Here is an 18,620-nt window from a genome sequence, read left to right as displayed (position 1 = left end):
TGAAGGCCACATACTGGAGGCAAACGCTGCCTGTGTTGAGCTCAGCCAGTGCGCTACCCGAAAATTTCCACAACACAAGCTTTGCAGGAGAGCGGCTCGACGAGGGCCGCTTCGTGCAGGGATGCAGCACCCGACACCCAAGAAACCCTGATCGCACCGCCGGACACGAGCCGCCGTCGTATTCCTGAATGGGAGAACAGTGATGTTGCATGACATGCTTCGAAATAAATTCTGGTAAGTCTTGCTCAAGTGCGCTGCTGCAGCTGCTGGAGGACGGCAAGCAGCAGCAGAGGGGCGACCTTAACCTACTTTGTCAGTCGGGGTGAAATTAGTTTCTTGTTTCAGCGATAAACAAACTAGGATGTACGTGTAATAAAAACGTGGAAAAGGGATTCGTAGATGCAGGATATTTCTGTAACGCCGAGACCTTTGTCTCTCGTCTACACAGGTGTCTGTAGCATGACAGGTGATGCCTGTGCTGAAAATGTACCGTACGATGCCTGTTGACTCTGTCGCTATCTTGGCTCAGTATTTCTGTGGTGGAATTTGTATTGTTTTTCTTAATGTCCAGAGGGCAGCCTGGCTCTGTCTATGCCCTGGAGTGCATCTCTTGTGACGCCTGTGATTGAAATGCAAATGTAAGTCAATTAAACAACACAGAATTTACCCTTTTTTGGGCTTCAAAAACAGTGTTGTTCACAAACACTACATTGTCGGTGGGCTTTCATCTAACATTACCGTATAGTCCCAAAGTTTTGGCCTTTTTGCAACTGAAACCCTTGGTAATCATCTGCAAGCAACAGAACAGAGGGCCCTCTGCAGCAGACGTCACTGACTGGTACCAGACAGGAAGACAAAACTGTTTCCTGCAACACATTTACTACAGCACTAAAGCACAGCAACTGATTAGCCTTAAGTCAATGTTGCAGCTTCTTGATTCCTGTTAGGGGACCTGATTTGGATGCCAGTGTGGTTCATAGAGTCTCGTGATGTAAAAATAACTCCAATCACTGGTAACAGCTGCGATGTACTGTACTGAGGCAACCAAACACATATTGCTCTGTAACTCAAGCAAGCGCATGTGTTTGGAAATGTTGCATGACAATCTGTTCTTATAGTAAAGCAAGGGAGACATAAATTAACAGCACTATCCTCTGTTTTATTGAGCTGCTACAGAAATAGACTCATAATGTAAATAAATGACTAATAAGGCATTTTATTGTTGCTGGCATTCAAATACATCCATTGCTCTTGACTCTTGGTTTGCTTTTGCTAGTGCTTAGCCCAGCTGGTCTTTCTGCAATGTTAACGGGGAATTATTTGCTCTTTTAAGGGAAGTTATTCTAATGCTGCCAGTTTGACAGTGCCACAGAGAAAGAGTAATGTTCGCTGGGCACATGCCAGGAATGAGGTTTGGAGTCTGCAACTAGAGAGCAAAGCTGTACAAGAATGTAGAGCCTTCTCGTTTGTTGTTAAAGATAGAGGCAGCACAGGCTGTATCCTCACTGACTAATTTCAGATATGTTTTGTCAGGGTCGTCCATTTGGGCTGCTTTTGTTGTAATGCCTGGTTGGTAGAGAGGACTTTGTGTTTCTGGAAATTTGTTTCTCCAAGACTTCAGGTCAGATAAGAGAGGAATACAATCATGGTACTTTATAGAAGGTATGTTGGTCATCGTGTCCCCCCACCACCACCACCACCACCACTGTAACATTTGCACTGATTGCACTGGCTAAACATCTACTTTTGCTAGAGATTGTATCAATCCCAGTTATTTCCGAGACTGAAAACAGATCGCAGAAGGTCCAATAGCTCTGGACGTGTTTGCTTGTGATGTGGAAAATGATTCCAATATTAATCAGTGCTGTAGCAAAGATTTGTATACTTTTTCATCCAGACACACACACATTAGTGATGGTGCACTTGCATATCCATTACTTTCAGACGGACAGTGGACAAGTGCCTGCTGGCAGTGGTCTAATGTTGCTGTGTATATATCTAAAACTGATATTTACTGTCTTCATCATTGCCTTAACTGGCAAAATACCTGTTATCTGTTTTCACAGAGCTGCCAAAAGCAGCATAGAAAAGTATTAACTTTAAAATGCAGATATGTTTATTCTTAGATTTTCTGACTTGTCAGAATAATACGCAATAAATATTTGTTTCGGCCGTAGCACTCATCGCCATGCTTTGAGGTGACTTCCTGCACTAATTTCAGATTTGCTCTTAAACTGGATTTCATATAGTCCTTGATCTCCAGAATTGACTGACATCAGAGGAAGAAGGGCGGTAAAATCAAAGAGAAAGAAGTTTGCTATTGTTTGCTTTTTAGCACGAGGGGAATTCTCATTTCTTCACCATGGGTCTCTGCAGCATAATAATTGTGTCTACTAATTACTGACAGAATGATTTTAAATACCTGCCTTTAGCATTGCCTTGCAGAAAGTATGCTTTCAAACCACTCACCCAAGAATTACCTTCCTAGTGTTATCTTAAAGAGAATAATTACTAGTGCACAAAACTTCTCTACAAAGTTTGCATGTCTGCAGTAGGAGGTGTATAGTGTGTGTGTGTGAGTGTATGTGTGTAGGGGGGTGCTATGTTTTTACAAATGGAGCGACTGGGATCTTTGCTTCCATGGCAACAAACCACATGACTAGGTGTATTAGATTGCCTTGGACAGTGTGCAGCGAGGCATGGTGTGAGCATTTTCTCGGCTGCTCTGCCCCTTTCAAAGTCTTGTCCGGGGTGTTACTTAAGTTTTTGGTGCCCCGCTCACAGTTTTGGTTTATTAATGGTAGTTTTAGAGAGAGGCCACTTACCGTTTTACAGGAAAGACCTGGTCACATTCGTACCAAAGATGCCACTGTAGAACCACTGTCTGACCCGTCTGCTAGAAAACCGGGGTTAATGGCCATGGTCAAAGGTACCATGGTAGTAGTCTATGCTGCTTTCACTCAGTTTTATTCCTGCCAGTGTCCAGAGCTTGAAACAGCGGGTTACTGGGTCACTTTTCTAACCTTTAGGCCACTACTACCAGAAGCACTCTTACAGGATTAACCAGTTTTCACCTAATTTTCTAGTCATTTGTCATCACAAATAGTAAATACAAAGTTCAATGTTTACAATAGTACAATAGAAATCTTATGAATCATAAGTCAGTAGCCTTTACTAGGTGCAAGTGTGTGAAATCTAGATTTCTCTATGAGGATGAAGTAAAAGAGTGTTTCCCTTTTGTCTTTTTAGAGGGTTTGAAGAGTGGTTTCCATTTTTTTTTAGCCTTTCCAGATGGAAAAGTGTAAGGATGCATTAAACTGGGTGTTTGTATAATGTGATGTTTTTTCAGTCCTATTTTTGATTTACACTCTACTAACTATTCTCAACATTATCTAAAATAGTGTTAATGTTAAACAAAACCTTTGCATCTGTTTGATAAAGACCATATAGGTCAAAATGTGGATTAAAAAGTGGGAGCAGACAATGCCTCTCCTTCCTCTCATTCCATTTTTTTTGTCTGTACCCAACTTGGGTTGGATGTGCACACCTTTGAAAGCCTGACATGTGTAGCAACAATACCAAAGGGGGGCAGGGGCCTGGAAGGTCAGTTCAGTGAACCTGGAGTCTTTGGGCCCCTTTATGATATGAGGCCCCTGCACAGTTTTTCCAATTGCTATCCAGCCTTAGCAGTTACTTGCTATTAAAACATAACTAAATATTTTTGTAATGTAATAATTTAGTGAAATGACAATTTAGATGTGAGTTGCATGACACATGGACATAATGTTGTTTTAGTACGTTTTTGTATGTTGTAATGGAAATACCTTCTGAAAGTGCAGCTCAGTTCATTAGTGATTTTACAGAAGAAAGTAGAAAGCAAAAGGAAATGTTTTGTTCAGTGATTGAAAATCTTCATTGGAACAGTTAAAAGCTGAGATAACAGGTTCTGACATGACTTTCTCTCTTCCTGGCCAGAATGATTGAAGACTGTAGGCGGAGCGGTGACAACATGGCAGATAGAAGGCAACTGTTCATCGAGATGAGTAAGTACTCAAGGCCACAGCTCGGTTTGATCCAGGCCGGTAGATCAGTTTTACTCAGCAACCATAAAAATGGAAAATCATTGTTTATAACTTTCATGTAAAGCACATATCATGAAGATCAAGTGTCTCTACTGGTGGTAACCGGTTTGATTTTAAAAGCTGACAGATAAGCCTCCAGTGTGACCTCCTGCTCTCAAACGGTGTGAAGGCACACTACACTCTATGACGACACAAAGAGTGTGTTTTCTAAAACTCACAGTTTCTATTCATAATAACTTTATTACCGATCTTACTTTTCACCAGTATTTATTTCAAGCACAAAGTGAGTTTTTTATTTATTTATTTATTTAATTATCAGTTTATGTTATAATTTCATTTCTTACTGCCTTTAGTTTGAAGGAGCAGACAACCAGTCACATAACCTCTCTGCTATGTTTGATCTCAACTGGCAGGAAAAGACCTTGTAATGAAAAGTATCATTTTAATATAAAACATGCAAAAATGGCCTTGTGTAATAAATAAAGATTTTTAGATAAAATACATATGAAACATCTGTTCTAATACTCATATGAGCGCTTTTACTGTAAAAAGGTTGAAGAATATTTAATAATTAAAGGTTAAATTTATTATGTATTACACAATAAATACAGTAAAAAAACAAATCATATATTAGTTATATCATAATGTCATTTATATTTTGCACTGATTTATCCTCAGGGGCTCAAGACCTGGATTCCATAAGATTATCAACATACAGAACAGCCTGTAAACTTAGATTTGTGCAGAAGAAATGCAATTGTGAGTATGAGTGAGTAGTTTTAATTAAGTCCCTGTGCTAATATTTTCCTAAGAAAATATTTATATCCAGTTTTTATTTTTGCTCTCCAGTGCATTTGGTTGACATTTGGAATGTTATTGAGGCTTTCCGAGAGAATGGCCTCAACACCATGGACCTCAATGCTGAGCTCTCTGTGGCTCGTCTAGAGGTGGTAATCTCCACCATTTTTTACCAGCTGAACAAGCGCATGCCCACCACCCACCAAATCAATGTGGAACAGTCCATCAGCCTGCTGCTCAACTTCCTGCTGGCATCCTATGACCCGTGAGTAACACGTCACATGACGGTTGGTGGCTGCTTGTGTACCTTTACATCTAAGGTTTTGACATGAGTTAATGAAGCGTGAAATGCGAGTCTGACGTATCTGCCAAAGTGGAGTGAAAATACACCTTAATATTGTGACACCATGCAGCTGTAGAATGTATATTTCAGTGAAGGTAAAAGCCAAGTAAACATTTCTTAAGAGTGATCACTCTAATTCAAGTTTGCCTTTAAAGGTTTTGCCATTGAAAAAAGCGGCACACAAGCATTGACAGCTCCATGTAAAAGAATCTATAACCATAATGTAAACATTATTTGCTCCTTTCAGGGATGGCCATGGGAAGATATCTGTCTTCGTTGTGAAGATGGCCGTAGCAACCATCTGTGGAGGAAAAATTCTGGATAAATTAAGATGTGAGCAACACAGGAAATTCTTACTTTACTGTTAATTATAAAAAATGAAATGAAAAACTCTCCATTTGAGTTGTAATAAATTCTAAAGGATTCGAATGTTCACCCTCTGCTTCAAGTGTTGTTTTTAAAAGACGACGCAGTACTGGTTTGGCTCTCTTTGTCTTGAAGAAGTCATTATCTAAATTATTATCCGAAGGATAAGGTTTATTACATAATCAACAAAATGTGTGGGAGCAGCAGTATTAGATCATGTAGGAAAAAAAGAGAGGTGTATGATAACAGTTGATTTTATTAACTGCTGTACTTTATTCTGTTTCCCAAATAAGTGGGGTAATCGTATTGTGTAATGCTGTAATCAGTGCACTGTGGTGCCAACTGACAATTAGTTTGAATCATTTGTATGTCTCCCAACATTTTTTTTTCCAGATATTTTTTCACAGATATCAGATGGCGCTGGAATAATGGTGCACTCGCAGTTTGACCAGTTTCTGAGGGAGGTTCTTAAATTACCAATGGCAGTTTTCGAGGGTCCTTCTTTTGGTTACACAGAACAAGCAGCACGAACCTGCTTTGCACAGCAGGTGAGGGTCCATTAAACACAGGGAGTAAAACGGAACCTGCGATTGTGTTTGCATTCACTGTGTGCGGGAATCTCAGTCTCCTCTCTCACAAATATCAACAGAAAAAGGTCTCCCTCAACACATTCCTCGATACGTTGATGTCAGACCCACCCCCTCAGTGTCTGGTGTGGTTGCCGCTCATGCATCGGCTTTCCAACGTGGAGAACGGTAATACACCATGCACAATATTTATGAATAAGACAACCCGCAGGGCCAGGAGGATGTAAAGTTCAGCTTTGCATCATAATCTTGAGTCACCATGCACAGATTCAGTCAAGCTGCTATACACCGTGAATCACACACAACACACTCACACAGATTGCAGATGACCCATTGGGACCTTACACCCTGTGCATAAGTGTGTGTGTGTGTGTGTGTGTGTGTGTGTGTGTGTGTGTGTGTGTGTGTGTGTGTGTCTATTTATGATGCACTCATCCTCACAAGCCTCCTCCATGTGTGAAAAACAGAAATGTGACATGAATACACATACACAGCTTCCTGCTGTAAACATTAGGAAATATGTTGTCATCCAAACAGAATATCCGTGCACATCTGTCCTTAGATTAATGAAAATGAATCCTCTACTGACTGCAATGTGCAACATATCTGGTCTTGTTGTCACATCTGTTTTTGCGCGCGTGTTGCGCATCAGTGTGGGTTTGTGTGTGACCCCCCCCCCTCCTTTCCTCCCTGCAGTCTTTCACCCGGTCGAGTGCTCCTACTGCCATACTGAGAGTATGATGGGCTTCCGCTACCGCTGCCAGCAATGTCATAATTACCAGCTCTGTCAGGACTGCTTCTGGAGGGGGCATGCCAGCGGTTCCCATAGCAACCAGCACCAAATGAAGGAGTATACGTCATGGGTAAGTGAAGCAGAGGGAGGTGTGTCTACTCCGGACCAGTCATTGTGGCTATTTTTGATCACAATGTAAGGAGGGGTAATTCTGGATGCAGGTGACAGTATTGCTGTAACATTGTTATGAGCTCAGAAAAGATATTAGTGTCCTCATGTTTACATGACTGGCACGTTCTGCGCTTCTCCCAGAAATCCCCTGCTAAGAAGTTATCCCATGCTCTCAGTAAGTCACTGAGCTGTGCATCCAGCAGAGAGCCTCTTCACCCCATGTTTCCTGAAATGCCAGAGAAACCTCTCAACCTAGCTCATATTGTGTAAGTTCATCTTTTTTTCTTTGTTTCTCTTTGCTGCAGAAACCGACAAATCCAGTGCGGGCGCGTTCTTAGTCGAGGTCCGTATAAGCAGACCATTTTAAGATGCTCCGATTTCTATTTCAGATACCGAGATGTTTGGTTTTATCCCTAAGCCGATAATTATCCTGTAGCTGCCTCTAAGTCTGAAGTGATTCCAGTCAATCTCTTAGGTCAACTGATCAATGAAGCTTAATTATAGCCTTGGGAATGATTGTAATCTGCCCTGCTGCTGCTACCTTTCCATTTGACTTGGCTGCTGTTGTTTGTTGTCATAGAAATATTAAAGCCTACACGAGCATAGACATTGTGTCAATCCTATGCTGTCTATTACAGAATAAATGAGCCACTTCCGGTGCCAGGAACATCTCTACTATTACAGCGGCTTTGTCTATGTTTATTCGGGGCATGAATGTTTAGCTTTGAATTGAATGTTGATTTTCTTATTTTTGTTCTCACAGTAAAGTAATTTATAAAACTTGAACTGCCAAATGGATTCCAATTATTGCAGCCAAATTCTTAATACAAATTCAGAAAAATAGTGTACACAGTAAAACGATAAACTGTATCTGCCTATATTAGTATTTACATGACAAGGATCCCACACGTCTGCATAGTCATAAAGTCAGTCCCTCAAAGATTTCACAGATGTGTTTGAGAGTGTTGCAGCCTAAAATGCCTGATTTTGCAACAGCTTTTCTAAAAAACAACTGTGATGAAAGGTGCCACATTTTTACCTAGGCTTAAATTGCAAGGTTGCACAGAATTCATGTATTTATTTTGTTGAATTTATTGTTGCAACATTGCAAAATCTTGGAGGGACTGAATTGTGATCAAAAACATCTACATATATGCTCAGTGAGACCTATTACAGTTTAAAATAAAAATAAATGTTCTTTGCTTTCCCCAAAATAGTGAGATGTTTTGTGTTATTTTGTAAATCTTTTTTGTAAACAAAAGCATAGACGCTTAAAAGCTTTTATTATTAATTAATTATTTTCATTCCTTTCTTTGTTCCACACTTTCCTCAAAATAGAGACACATGGTGAGTGTGTTTTAATTAACTAACACATTTTTTTTTGTTACGTTTAGTTATATCTTTTACTCATTGTTGGTTTGCTTTGTTTGTTTGTTGATCCATTGGATTCGTTTCTCCATTTATTGCATGTTTCCACTGTAGACCACCTCCTGTGTACTGGAGTAATCATAACAATTTGTTACATGTCCAGCAAAGTATTTCAGAAAATAGATGATAAATAATCCACTAGAAATGTATAACAGTGAAAGATTACAAGAAGAAAAATGCAGCGGCATAAGGGAAAAACGTGTTACATTTGAAAAATGCTATCTTTTTCTGTCTAGGCCACCAAGACCGGTGAACATCACCAATGACTACTCCTTTTCCCATTCCATGCCTACATCAGGGAACCCTTACTCCACCAAAAAGTAAGTACAGCAGCAGGAACGATGGATGTCCTGCTTTTTAAAACCCAGCTTTTTTTTTTTTTTTTTGTGATGCTCCCTGAAGGCCTGATGCACAGTAGACTCTGTGACCCCCAGAGTCTATTTATTTTCCAAATAAATATGTGCGCATATATGAACAATTGTGTATCACCATGTTTTGTTTTGTTTTTACTTGTGTGGTTTACTGCACTGAATGCAAATGGCTTGCCTTACAGTAAGCATAATGATGTTGAGCAAAAAAAGCCCTTGACTGGGTCTGCTCCACATGTGTTGAAAGGGAGAGGGTAAGTGACACAGGTGTGCGTACGAGAATGCTTTTATAAAGCAAATGCATGTGTGACCTAATGTAGATAATAATCATAGGGCACAAACTTGAGTGCTAAGGAAACTACTAACCTGTGTTCTCATAGAGTGGTGGACATTGTTGCTCTCAAAGGGCTGTTTCAAAGATGAACCCGTGCATCATAACGATCATCGGCCATTAGTTTGGAATGTCTAGTACCATCGTTTTAGCCAAATAGAAAAAGGCAAATACTAACTGCCAGTTCCCAATATAAGCTGCCTTTGAAAGTTATCCTTAATCTCCTCTTGAAGCTGCAGGAGTTAAAAAGTGTAAATTCTCATTGGTTATGATATATGTGAGTGTAACGACCTTTTTAGATGAAATGGAATTCATGCATGTATTTTGGAAGCTAAAACTATTGTCAACCCTCTTGTAGTAGAATTCAACTGACCTCCTCTGCACCTGCATTTGATGAAGAAAGTGTTTCTTAAGTGAACACTAGTCCCTTTCATAGCCCAGGCTTATAGAAACACATACATATGATGTGATGAGTGAGGTTAGGTTATTGATGTCAATGCACCTGACGTTGTAATTGCTGTTTGCACAAGCAGAGAGACTATATAATACAGGGGTTTCAGGTGATGTGCCATCTAGAGGTTTGCTAGCATTTGCTCAACAGTGACTTGAAAAAATATCTGATAAAATTTCTAAACTAAAATAAAACCAAAGTCGGTTTCATTGATAAACAGAATGAAATATACGGTTAAGTTGCAATCTAGCTGCTTAGTGTTGCATTTCCCGAAAGCTGGGGGCTTGCATATTATGCATATTGTAATATGTGTGATATTTATTAGTCATATTTGATGTGATACGCATAATTTAAAAAGAGTGCTCAAAAAAATATATCCTGAAAATTGAAGATTAAAACAGCCACATGTTTCGACCTCCTAACCCCAACTTGTAAAGTGGCCTTTTAAAACGACATAAATATTGTTTTTTTATATTCGATCAAATGACCAATAAATCTAATGGTTGGTTGGTTGCTTCTTGTGTATAATACTGTTTATCACATAATACAGTAGGACACTTTGGCCCTAGAAGGCATTTTTCTGTGCACGATTTTGTTTTAGTTGACTCTCAACACTCTAAATATGGATTAGAGTTGATTACAACATTTAGCAAAACAGAGTGAAAGTTAAAATGACATTTTGCCAGCAAACAACATGTAATTTTTATCTTGTGTCTTCTAGATGTAGCAAAAAAAACCCTGTGCCCTTAGTCAAAGCGCTGGTGCCCAAAACTTTTTAAAAAGCATGTAGTCACAAACCGAAATTTGAAGTTATTGTGACACATAATCTGTCTGGTAAAGAAATTCCAGTGTTTGACGTAGAAATAGGTGCAAAGCCTCTATAAATATAGGAGTTACAGTGAAGACTTTGCATGTTTTAAGCAGTAGCTTGTTTCCCTTTTAATAATTTTAGTAATAGAACACTGGGTGATGCTTGTACAGTGTAAACAGCCCACATGGCTTGTAGGGTTGTTGGGCATGTCGTCAATCATACCCCCAACCTCCATCAGTGGTGTTTCTCCCAAACATAATATGGCCTTGTTTCTAGCCAGTCACCCATGAATGGCTGCTTTTCATCCTTCCCTTTCCTTTTGTCGTGCTCCCTCCTTCCCTCTCTCAGCTTTCTCTTTCCCTCTCCTCCTCTGTTGTCACCTGTGTAATGTTATGGTTTTATGTTTTGTGAAACCATGCACCGTTCCAGGTTGAACTACAACCTCGATGTTGCTGATAGACTTGCTGACGAACATGTTCTGATTGGCCTCTATGTGAATCTGCTCCAAAATTGCCCTAAAACATGGTTAGTTTGGTGTGTTGCTGTGTTTGCCAAACATCCGTGGAATAGCATCTGTTGTGCTGAACCGCCACCTTGCAGGCTTTCTCATAAACTAACCTTATTCTTAATCTTTTCCAGTCCTAACACTGCATGTGGTTAATTTTACAGAGCAGTTGCCTTGACTTGTACCGCTAATATCAACGTCTCATTCAGCAGCAATTAGTGTTTGTCAGATTTTGTTCTACCTGGAACAGGAACTACAAACATAGTCCTTGAGGACTATTCTTTTTTCCCCTCAGTAATTATACCCATTAAGTAATAAGTAATGGTTTATAAAGTAATATCATCTCCACTTTCATAACCCAACTCCCTTCCTGTTTTTGTGTTATTATGTAGGCAGGTTAGCATGACTACAGGGGCCTCTGCTGGTTTTCTGACTAGTCAGACCTTTGAACAAAACACACTCTTAGATTTTTTGCATTTGCCTGCATATTTTATATCTGCATAGCTGCATATTAACTGTGTCGTGTTCTGACTCCCATCTCTATTTTCCTCTTGATCAGTTTGCTGGAGAGCAGTAACCATCAAGATGAAGAGCACAGTCTCATCGCCCGCTATGCTGCTAGACTGGCTGCTGATGCTGCGGTGAGATATGCTGTATATGAGACATTTATCGCACACAATATCATAGTATCTTTCATCGGTGTCCGATGCCAAAAATCTGTCCTTGATGGGAACAAAGCTTAATTTATGCTGCTGCTCACCTCAGAGGGGTTTCAGAAAGAAGGGATTTACAGATGGTGATTACTTCTAACCAGGCCAGTACTCTAGTTCATGCTCCGATCGAGTCTTGATGGATGTCTAGTGACTTAAGTGTTTTGTTCTCTCTGTGAGATATGAGATAAAGCAGTGGATGACATCACCCAGAGGTAAAGCCAGTTCATGATATGTCTCTTGCTTGGATTCACCTGCAGGCTCAACAGCAGAGGGTCCCCACAGACCTCCCCTGCTCTCTGGATGCCAACAAACAGCAGAGGCAGCTCATTGCTGAGCTCGAGAGCAAAAACAGGTTAGGGATGAGAGCCTTGGTGATACTGTTTAGTTCTCTTCTGTTTGTCTCTCTACTTTTCCCCCCCCTGAAATTCACCATCAAAATAATAGACCATAAAACCACATCCATTAAGTAAATTAACAACTGATCATAAGACTGACGTACACAACGTCAGTCAACAACAAACCCACAGAGAATTGTCTCTCCTTTCAGCGTGAATTTACTGAGCTTTAAAACACTTCTGCACAGAAGACATGTTCACTTGTCACAGGAAAAGAACAGGTGTAAATAATAAAATGAATAAGTGTTTTACACTGCTTCGCATTTATCCGATCCACCGATGGGGGAGCTGTTATGCAGCTGACCTGCACTCACCGGGAGCAACTACATTGGGGTTCAGTGTCTTGCTGAAGGACACTTTAACATGTGACCGGAGGAGTTGGGGATTGAACCAGCAACTGGGGGGGGGGGGGGATTTGTGGATAACCACTCTACCTCCTGTGCCACAGTTGCCCCAGCATGTGCATGCTGGGTTGCTATTGCACTATCGTGGTGTAGTATTAAGACAACAGAGCCATTGTTAATGTTTTTAGTAACATCTGTGCCCTTCACACTATGACAATCCAAGTATCATCAGGCCTATTTTTTGCCTAATTTGTTTGGTCTTTTGTAACTTTAGTTTATTCCCACCAAACTATAGTTTCCAGAAGCAACAGGCCGTTCTAAAACCCTAGTGTTCACTACACCTAAAAGCACAAAATAGCAAGGTTTTAAACAAGCTGATCACTATAGTGGAGTATTTGGTTGCTAAAAGGGAACTTTAGCATTTACCTCATGAGTACTAGCAAAAAACTTAATCAAAGTTAATATTGGCCTTTGATTCATCAGGGAGCCAGAATGAGACTAAATGCATGCTAATGTTGCTCCCATCCCCTGGATGTAAAAGTGGACAACAGTTGGTCAGTGAGCCATCAGCTTGTGTCTAAAGCTTGTTTCTGCTGCCTCCAAGTGGCAAAACAACTTTTATGATGGGCCTTAGTTAGATTGAAATGCCAGTGATCATTTGGGAAGCTGTTCTAAGTATGTGCAATGTAAAAGCAAAATAGAACCTCCCTGTGTGTTCACATAGCACATACGTGGAACAGGACAGTCACATGACTCGAGTGTCCAGAAATAACGTGGTCTTCTACTTGCACGTGTTCATCACTGTTTTAGAGAAATCCTGCAGGAAATCCAGCGACTGCGCCTTCAGCATGAGGAGGCCTCCCAGCCACCCACTGACAAGGGTCAGCAGAACCCAACGCTTCTGGCTGAGCTACGACTTCTCAGGTAACTCTGCTTCATTGTTCCGCCCCAGTGCACCCCAGTTTTGCTTAGACTGCAGCAGAGCCTACATATTGTAACTGCTTACCTTTTGTCGAAAGCAAACGAACATCACATGTTACAGCCTGCAGATGCTCACAGCTCCCGTTTGTCATTTTCCCACTGACGCGACATAATGCTATCATCACGCCTTACAACTTTTTCTTCTGTTAGGCAACGCAAAGATGAGCTAGAACAAAGAATGTCTACTTTGCAGGAGAGTCGCAGGGAACTTATGGTGCAGCTGGAGCAACTAATGATGCTTCTCAAGGTAACGGAGACACGTCTTTCATCTCTTTGGCTCACATACAGTTTTAGAAGATGCTTCTACTGTATGGTTACTGAAGGTTATCGGATAATTAAGCTGTAAATGTGCTTCTTGGTCAGAATCAAATGTGTTGCAGTTTGAATATTTATGCAGCTTGATGCAGGTGTTAAGCAATATGGCAGCCGATTAATTTTCCTTGTATTACAGCATCTCCCAGCTGTGTGGGATCACTTCAGCTAAAGCAAACACTGCACTTTACAGATGAGGAAACACGCGAGCAGTAACCCAAGATGTCCATTAGAGGGCCCTTGTCTTTAACAACCAAGCTCTGTCATTTGTTTTTTTAAAGTACAAATTTTATATACCTACTTATTTAAAGAGTTTTATCTGAGCAGCATTCCTGTTCATAACATGTCTTTTGATTAAGTGTGACATCAGGCTTAAACCCTGTACTTTAGTGTTTAGTAGAGAAGCAAATAAGTTATGGTTTGAAAATATCCATAGTAAACTGTAAAAAAAAAATATGATGATTAGTTATGCTTTGTGATTATATCTCATCTTTACAGACAAGAGTCCACGCAGGCAATTTAAGAACAGGATATTGAGCTTGGGATTATGCTCCATCACACCTTATAAGAGAACATGTCTACACCCCTCAAAGGGGGATAACCTTTAGTGTGAGAATATCAAGACAAGAGGTCTTCAAAGCATAAACATAAACTGCTTATGCTACTGGCTTAAGTGGGGACAATATCAATCTAATTAGCCTAAAAGGATAAATGTTAATCCATTAAACTTGCACGAGGAAGCCACATGCTTGTCACCCTCCGGGATGAAATACCAACTGGATTTTCAGATATAGCAATGTGGTTGTTGTTTCATGAGCCATAAAATATAGTTTTTATCAGCAGGGGGAGGGACGGAAACAAGCTGTAAGTTTAAAAAGTGTGAGGCAAACATAGATGCATGGCTGCATGTCTCAGATACTGTTGTCAGGTGAACTTCGTGTCTATACATTTTTTTGTCTCAAAAGTTTAGAAAAGGTAATGTTCTTTACTTCTTCAGTTTATTTATCTCTGATATATACATTCTGTTTACCAGACAGTGACATCTGGTCATTTGGTCATTGGGAATATCTGAAATAGCTTTTAGAGAAAAATTTTAACAGCATGTCAAGTCTTTAAAAAATGCTGATATACTATAAAAGTACACAGCTTAATGACTGTATATATTATATATTTCTAGCATGTGTGTAATATTTGTTTCTTACATAGTTACTGGTGTATTGTTAGGACAACGTCTTAGGAGTGAAAATGTGTTAATTAGATGTGTCCCTCAAGGGGGCCTGGGGTACAAGAGGCCACGGGTTTGAATCCCACCCCACCAGGTGTGGCCCAGCCCAGCCACCAAGAGCCCCCCTTGGTGCCGGTCCCAAGCCCAGACAAAAATGGGAGGGTTGTGGCAGGAAGGGTCGAGCCAAAAGCCGCTGATTTGATGTGTGCTTCACTGTGTTTTTATTCACATTGAATTGTATTACTCTCAGTCTTGTCGTAAAATGGTTTTGTCTCCAGACAATGCCAACACAGAGACCCCATTTACCACTAGAACTGACTGTTTGTGTTTCAGACTCAGGGTCCCAGCTCTCCACACTCTTCCCCCAGCCACACCATCAGCCGGCAGATTCCCACACCTATCCACTCGGACTCTGCCGGCACAACCCCGACTCACACACCTCAGGACTCACTAATGGGCGTGGGAGGGGATGTTCAAGAGGCCTTTGCTCAGGGTAACACACTTGAACAAATGAGCGTGCATCTGGTTACAGAAGTAGTATGTTTGAAGCTGTTAATAATCCTAATTCAAAACCTCTTTTAAAGGTCCACGGAGAAATCTGAGAAATGATCTTCTCATTGCTGCTGACTCTATTACCAACACAATGTCATCCCTGGTTAAAGAACTCAATTCAGGTAATATTTGCTCTAGACAAGCTCAACATTTTATACAGCAGATGATTTAATGTATTGTTTCTACAGAAGGTGGAAGTGAGACTGAGAGCACTGTGGATTCAGATTTTGGACGTGGTGACCTATTGGCCACGTCTTCCGATCCCTTCTTCACCTTTCATCCAAGGTACATATATATACTACAGGATACATTGTCAACAATTACAGCTTTTGTACAGTGATCCATATGGTTATAGGAACGTTTGTGAGAATGGATTTTTTATTTTAAATGGGCATCTAGGAGCATAGACAGAGCATAGACGGAATTTGACTGTCATCACTCATTACTTTGCCTTCGCAATTCTTGGAGTAGTGCTGTTTCCTTTCATACAGATGTCTCATACTTTACTACAAACCACAGTTATTAGACATTATAATGCTGTGGGTCTTTGCTTTCGACCGTTTTCAATTGAACATAACAGAAGTTACTGTATTTGCTATTAGAAACAGCTTCATACCTAAAGCTCCCAAGTGCAGCATCTGTCTTTTGTCTTGTTTTAAACTGCCCATTTTCTGCCACAGGAGTGCGAGCGCCACAGAGGACGAGCGGTTTGAGAATGATCTGGCGCAGCAGCTGGAGGATGAGCTAATGAAGCACAGGCAGGAACCAGACAAAACGTGCATGGTGAGTCTTACCTTCAATGGCTGGAAGAAGAAAGCTCCATATTCTTTTTTTGAATTATAAAATTCCTCATTCTCAATTCTGATTCTGACCTGCTGGATGTTTTGTCTGTTGGTTGTATTGTGATAAAGGTGACTCTGCAACAGTGACTGTATTAGTCCATGTTACGGTGAGTATCTGAAGATCAGTTTCCAAAACTTTTTGGTTAAAAAAAAAAATCTGTCTCTGTATTTATCTGGCACTGTGTGTGTGTGTACATGCGCACACACACACAGTGTAAATACTCTGCCACTTGAGCCAAGCTTATATCTATATTGTATTTGCTGAAGCTGAGCTGCTGTGGCTTGAGTTGCAGTTTAATCTGATTGCCACAACCCATATACTACTATCAAACTACCGCTTTAGTCCCCCAAAGACGAGAATTTGGGGGTATGACCCTGCTTTTACATCTGCACGCACCTTCTCAGGTTGAGCTACAAGCCTCAACTGCTTTTACCAACAGCCACAAGATAACATCCCTGTGTTTGAGTGTGCAGGCCAGTCTTACAGATTCATCAGACAAGCTCTGGTGTTTTGTTGAGTAGAGCTCATAAAACACACACACACACGCACACAACTAGGCCCCAACGGTAACGAGCCAGTGCTCCTGTGCTATATCATCTTAACAAACACAACCAACCAATACACAGCTTCTTTTACCATTTCAGAACTAACCTAATTCTGCCCCCAGTTACACACCTTTGTTGTAATCCACACACATTCACTGGAACTCACTGCCTGCAATGTCTTACCCTTCTTTTTTTCTTTTGGAAGTTTTCCCTGCCGACACATACCCTACAGCCAGTGTCCAGACTTTAGCTTTCTGACCACATATCCATATCTTAAATATATGACTAGCTTCCTGTGTACATACATAATTCTAACATAACTAGAACTAAAGAAACCAATAAGTCATTAATCACAAGCCTGGATTACAATTCCCCCAAACACTGGTTTTTGTGATAGCTTATACAACAAAATACTAATATTAATGTAATATCTATGTAAACACACTTGGGCTTTGCTAAGTGGCTAATAACCTGCTTTTATTTATTTATTTTTACAGGTGAGCAATATGAAACGCAACTATAGCAGAAGACACTGGATGAGACAACACTGGCCTGATGATACAGAGCACTGAAGTTTAGAAGAATTAATTGAAAAAAGCTAAATCCAACCATAGAATATGTAAAGATATATATTTTTAACCAACCACATATTTAAGGTAATACTGTGAGCTGATGTAAAAAAGATTCATTACTGAGCTGTATATGATACCACAGGTGCCATAAAACACATGTGATTTGGGGGATTGTTTCTTTTTTATATAAGTTGTTTAGACAATTTACAACAATACTGTTTGTACATGGTGGCAAACCGGATTCTTTCATATTCTCATGTTTCTGAATAGAGTGAAACAGGTCTAAATGTTTGTCAACTGACGTGATTAAAAACCTAAGATTACACTGGAGTTGAAGGTATAGATCATAAACTTTGCAATATTTTGTAAATGTAGTACTTTCACCTGGTTGCTTTGAACCAATTTTACCACTATTCCATAGATTCCTTACTGTTGCTATTGAGTGGCTTTTGTATTGTTTTTGTTCTAGAGCAGGACAACTACGATGGAGCTGATAATTGTGTTTCATTTGATACATATTATGCACACTGCCTTAGCTGATTGGGTGATCTCTCAAAGGAGCTCGTTCAAACTGTCAATGCAGCATGTAGCTAACAACAAAGCCCATCTGCTCAGCAGTAGTGATAGCTGTCTTCACTGGACAAGTGGGGCTGAACACATTTAATGTCAAACGGGGAAGTGAATTTCTCGGCACTGTGTACACTGTCTACATCTAAATTGTCGACTATTAGAAATGGATGGATTAGAATTGTTTTAAAACAACAGTAGGTAACACAAAGACTACATGATCACTGAAATTCAAAGGTTTACACAGACAAGGGCATTGAACAAATTGTGTTTATTATAAATAGTTTATGAATTAAGGTTTGATTATAGATCCTTTGCCATTGTTTTTTTTTTTTCTTAGCGCCAATGCTCTCACACAAATCTCCGTGGGACTTGCACACCAACATACACACTCCTGATGCATTTTCTGAGTGTGCATGAAACTTTACTCAGTCAGTTTGGGAAAAGTGGCAAGCCAATCTAAAATCATAAATGTGTGAAATATATCTACTTTGATTTTTGAGCAAGTTCATAGCAGTGATTTTGCATGGTGGTGATGCATAATAAAGTGTTGACACAATATCACAGTTTTTTTGCCTATATACTCCTTTCCTCTTT

The 18,620-nt window shown here is 40.1% G+C and overlaps 1 protein-coding gene across 6 annotated transcripts; it reads left to right on the top strand.

Annotated features, from left to right (window-relative positions):
- Positions 1-23: 23 nt before the first annotated feature.
- dtna (dystrobrevin, alpha) lies at positions 24-18,584 on the top strand. 6 transcript variants are annotated; one of them, XM_067474742.1, is made up of 22 exons: positions 24-234; positions 3,976-4,043; positions 4,761-4,841; positions 4,932-5,145; positions 5,471-5,556; positions 5,983-6,137; positions 6,239-6,344; positions 6,873-7,039; positions 7,222-7,346; positions 8,745-8,828; positions 9,062-9,130; positions 10,899-10,994; positions 11,534-11,615; positions 11,945-12,039; positions 13,237-13,350; positions 13,558-13,654; positions 15,278-15,437; positions 15,529-15,618; positions 15,685-15,781; positions 16,177-16,279; positions 16,408-16,445; positions 17,382-18,584. In XM_067474742.1, the coding sequence occupies exons 2-21, from the start codon at positions 3,977-3,979 to the stop codon at positions 16,423-16,425; spliced, it is 2,106 nt and encodes a 701-aa protein (XP_067330843.1). In that variant the 5' UTR covers positions 24-234; position 3,976; the 3' UTR covers positions 16,426-16,445; positions 17,382-18,584. The 6 variants fall into 6 exon arrangements, with proteins under 6 accessions (XP_067330843.1, XP_067330841.1, XP_067330840.1 ...); XM_067474740.1 differs by lacking the exon at positions 24-234 and adding an exon at positions 475-638 and having other exon boundaries at positions 16,177-16,281; positions 16,393-16,445; XM_067474739.1 differs by lacking the exon at positions 24-234 and adding an exon at positions 482-638.
- Positions 18,585-18,620: the final 36 nt, after the last annotated feature.

This window comes from Channa argus, chromosome 14, assembly GCF_033026475.1.
Source record: "Channa argus isolate prfri chromosome 14, Channa argus male v1.0, whole genome shotgun sequence".
Taxonomy (NCBI): domain Eukaryota; kingdom Metazoa; phylum Chordata; class Actinopteri; order Anabantiformes; family Channidae; genus Channa; species Channa argus.
Note: the sequence above shows the minus strand (reverse complement) of the source record. Positions and strands in the feature narration are given on the sequence as shown.

Coding starts and splice junctions, on each gene's coding strand:
- dtna (XM_067474739.1), top strand. CDS start 592: ATGCCCTGGAGTGCATCTCTTGTGACGCCTGTGATTGAAATGCAAAT. Junction 7,040..7,221: donor TGAAGGAGTATACGTCATGG/GTAAGTGAAGCA, acceptor CGCTTCTCCCAG/AAATCCCCTGCTAAGAAGTT. Junction 15,619..15,684: donor GGTTAAAGAACTCAATTCAG/GTAATATTTGCT, acceptor TTGTTTCTACAG/AAGGTGGAAGTGAGACTGAG.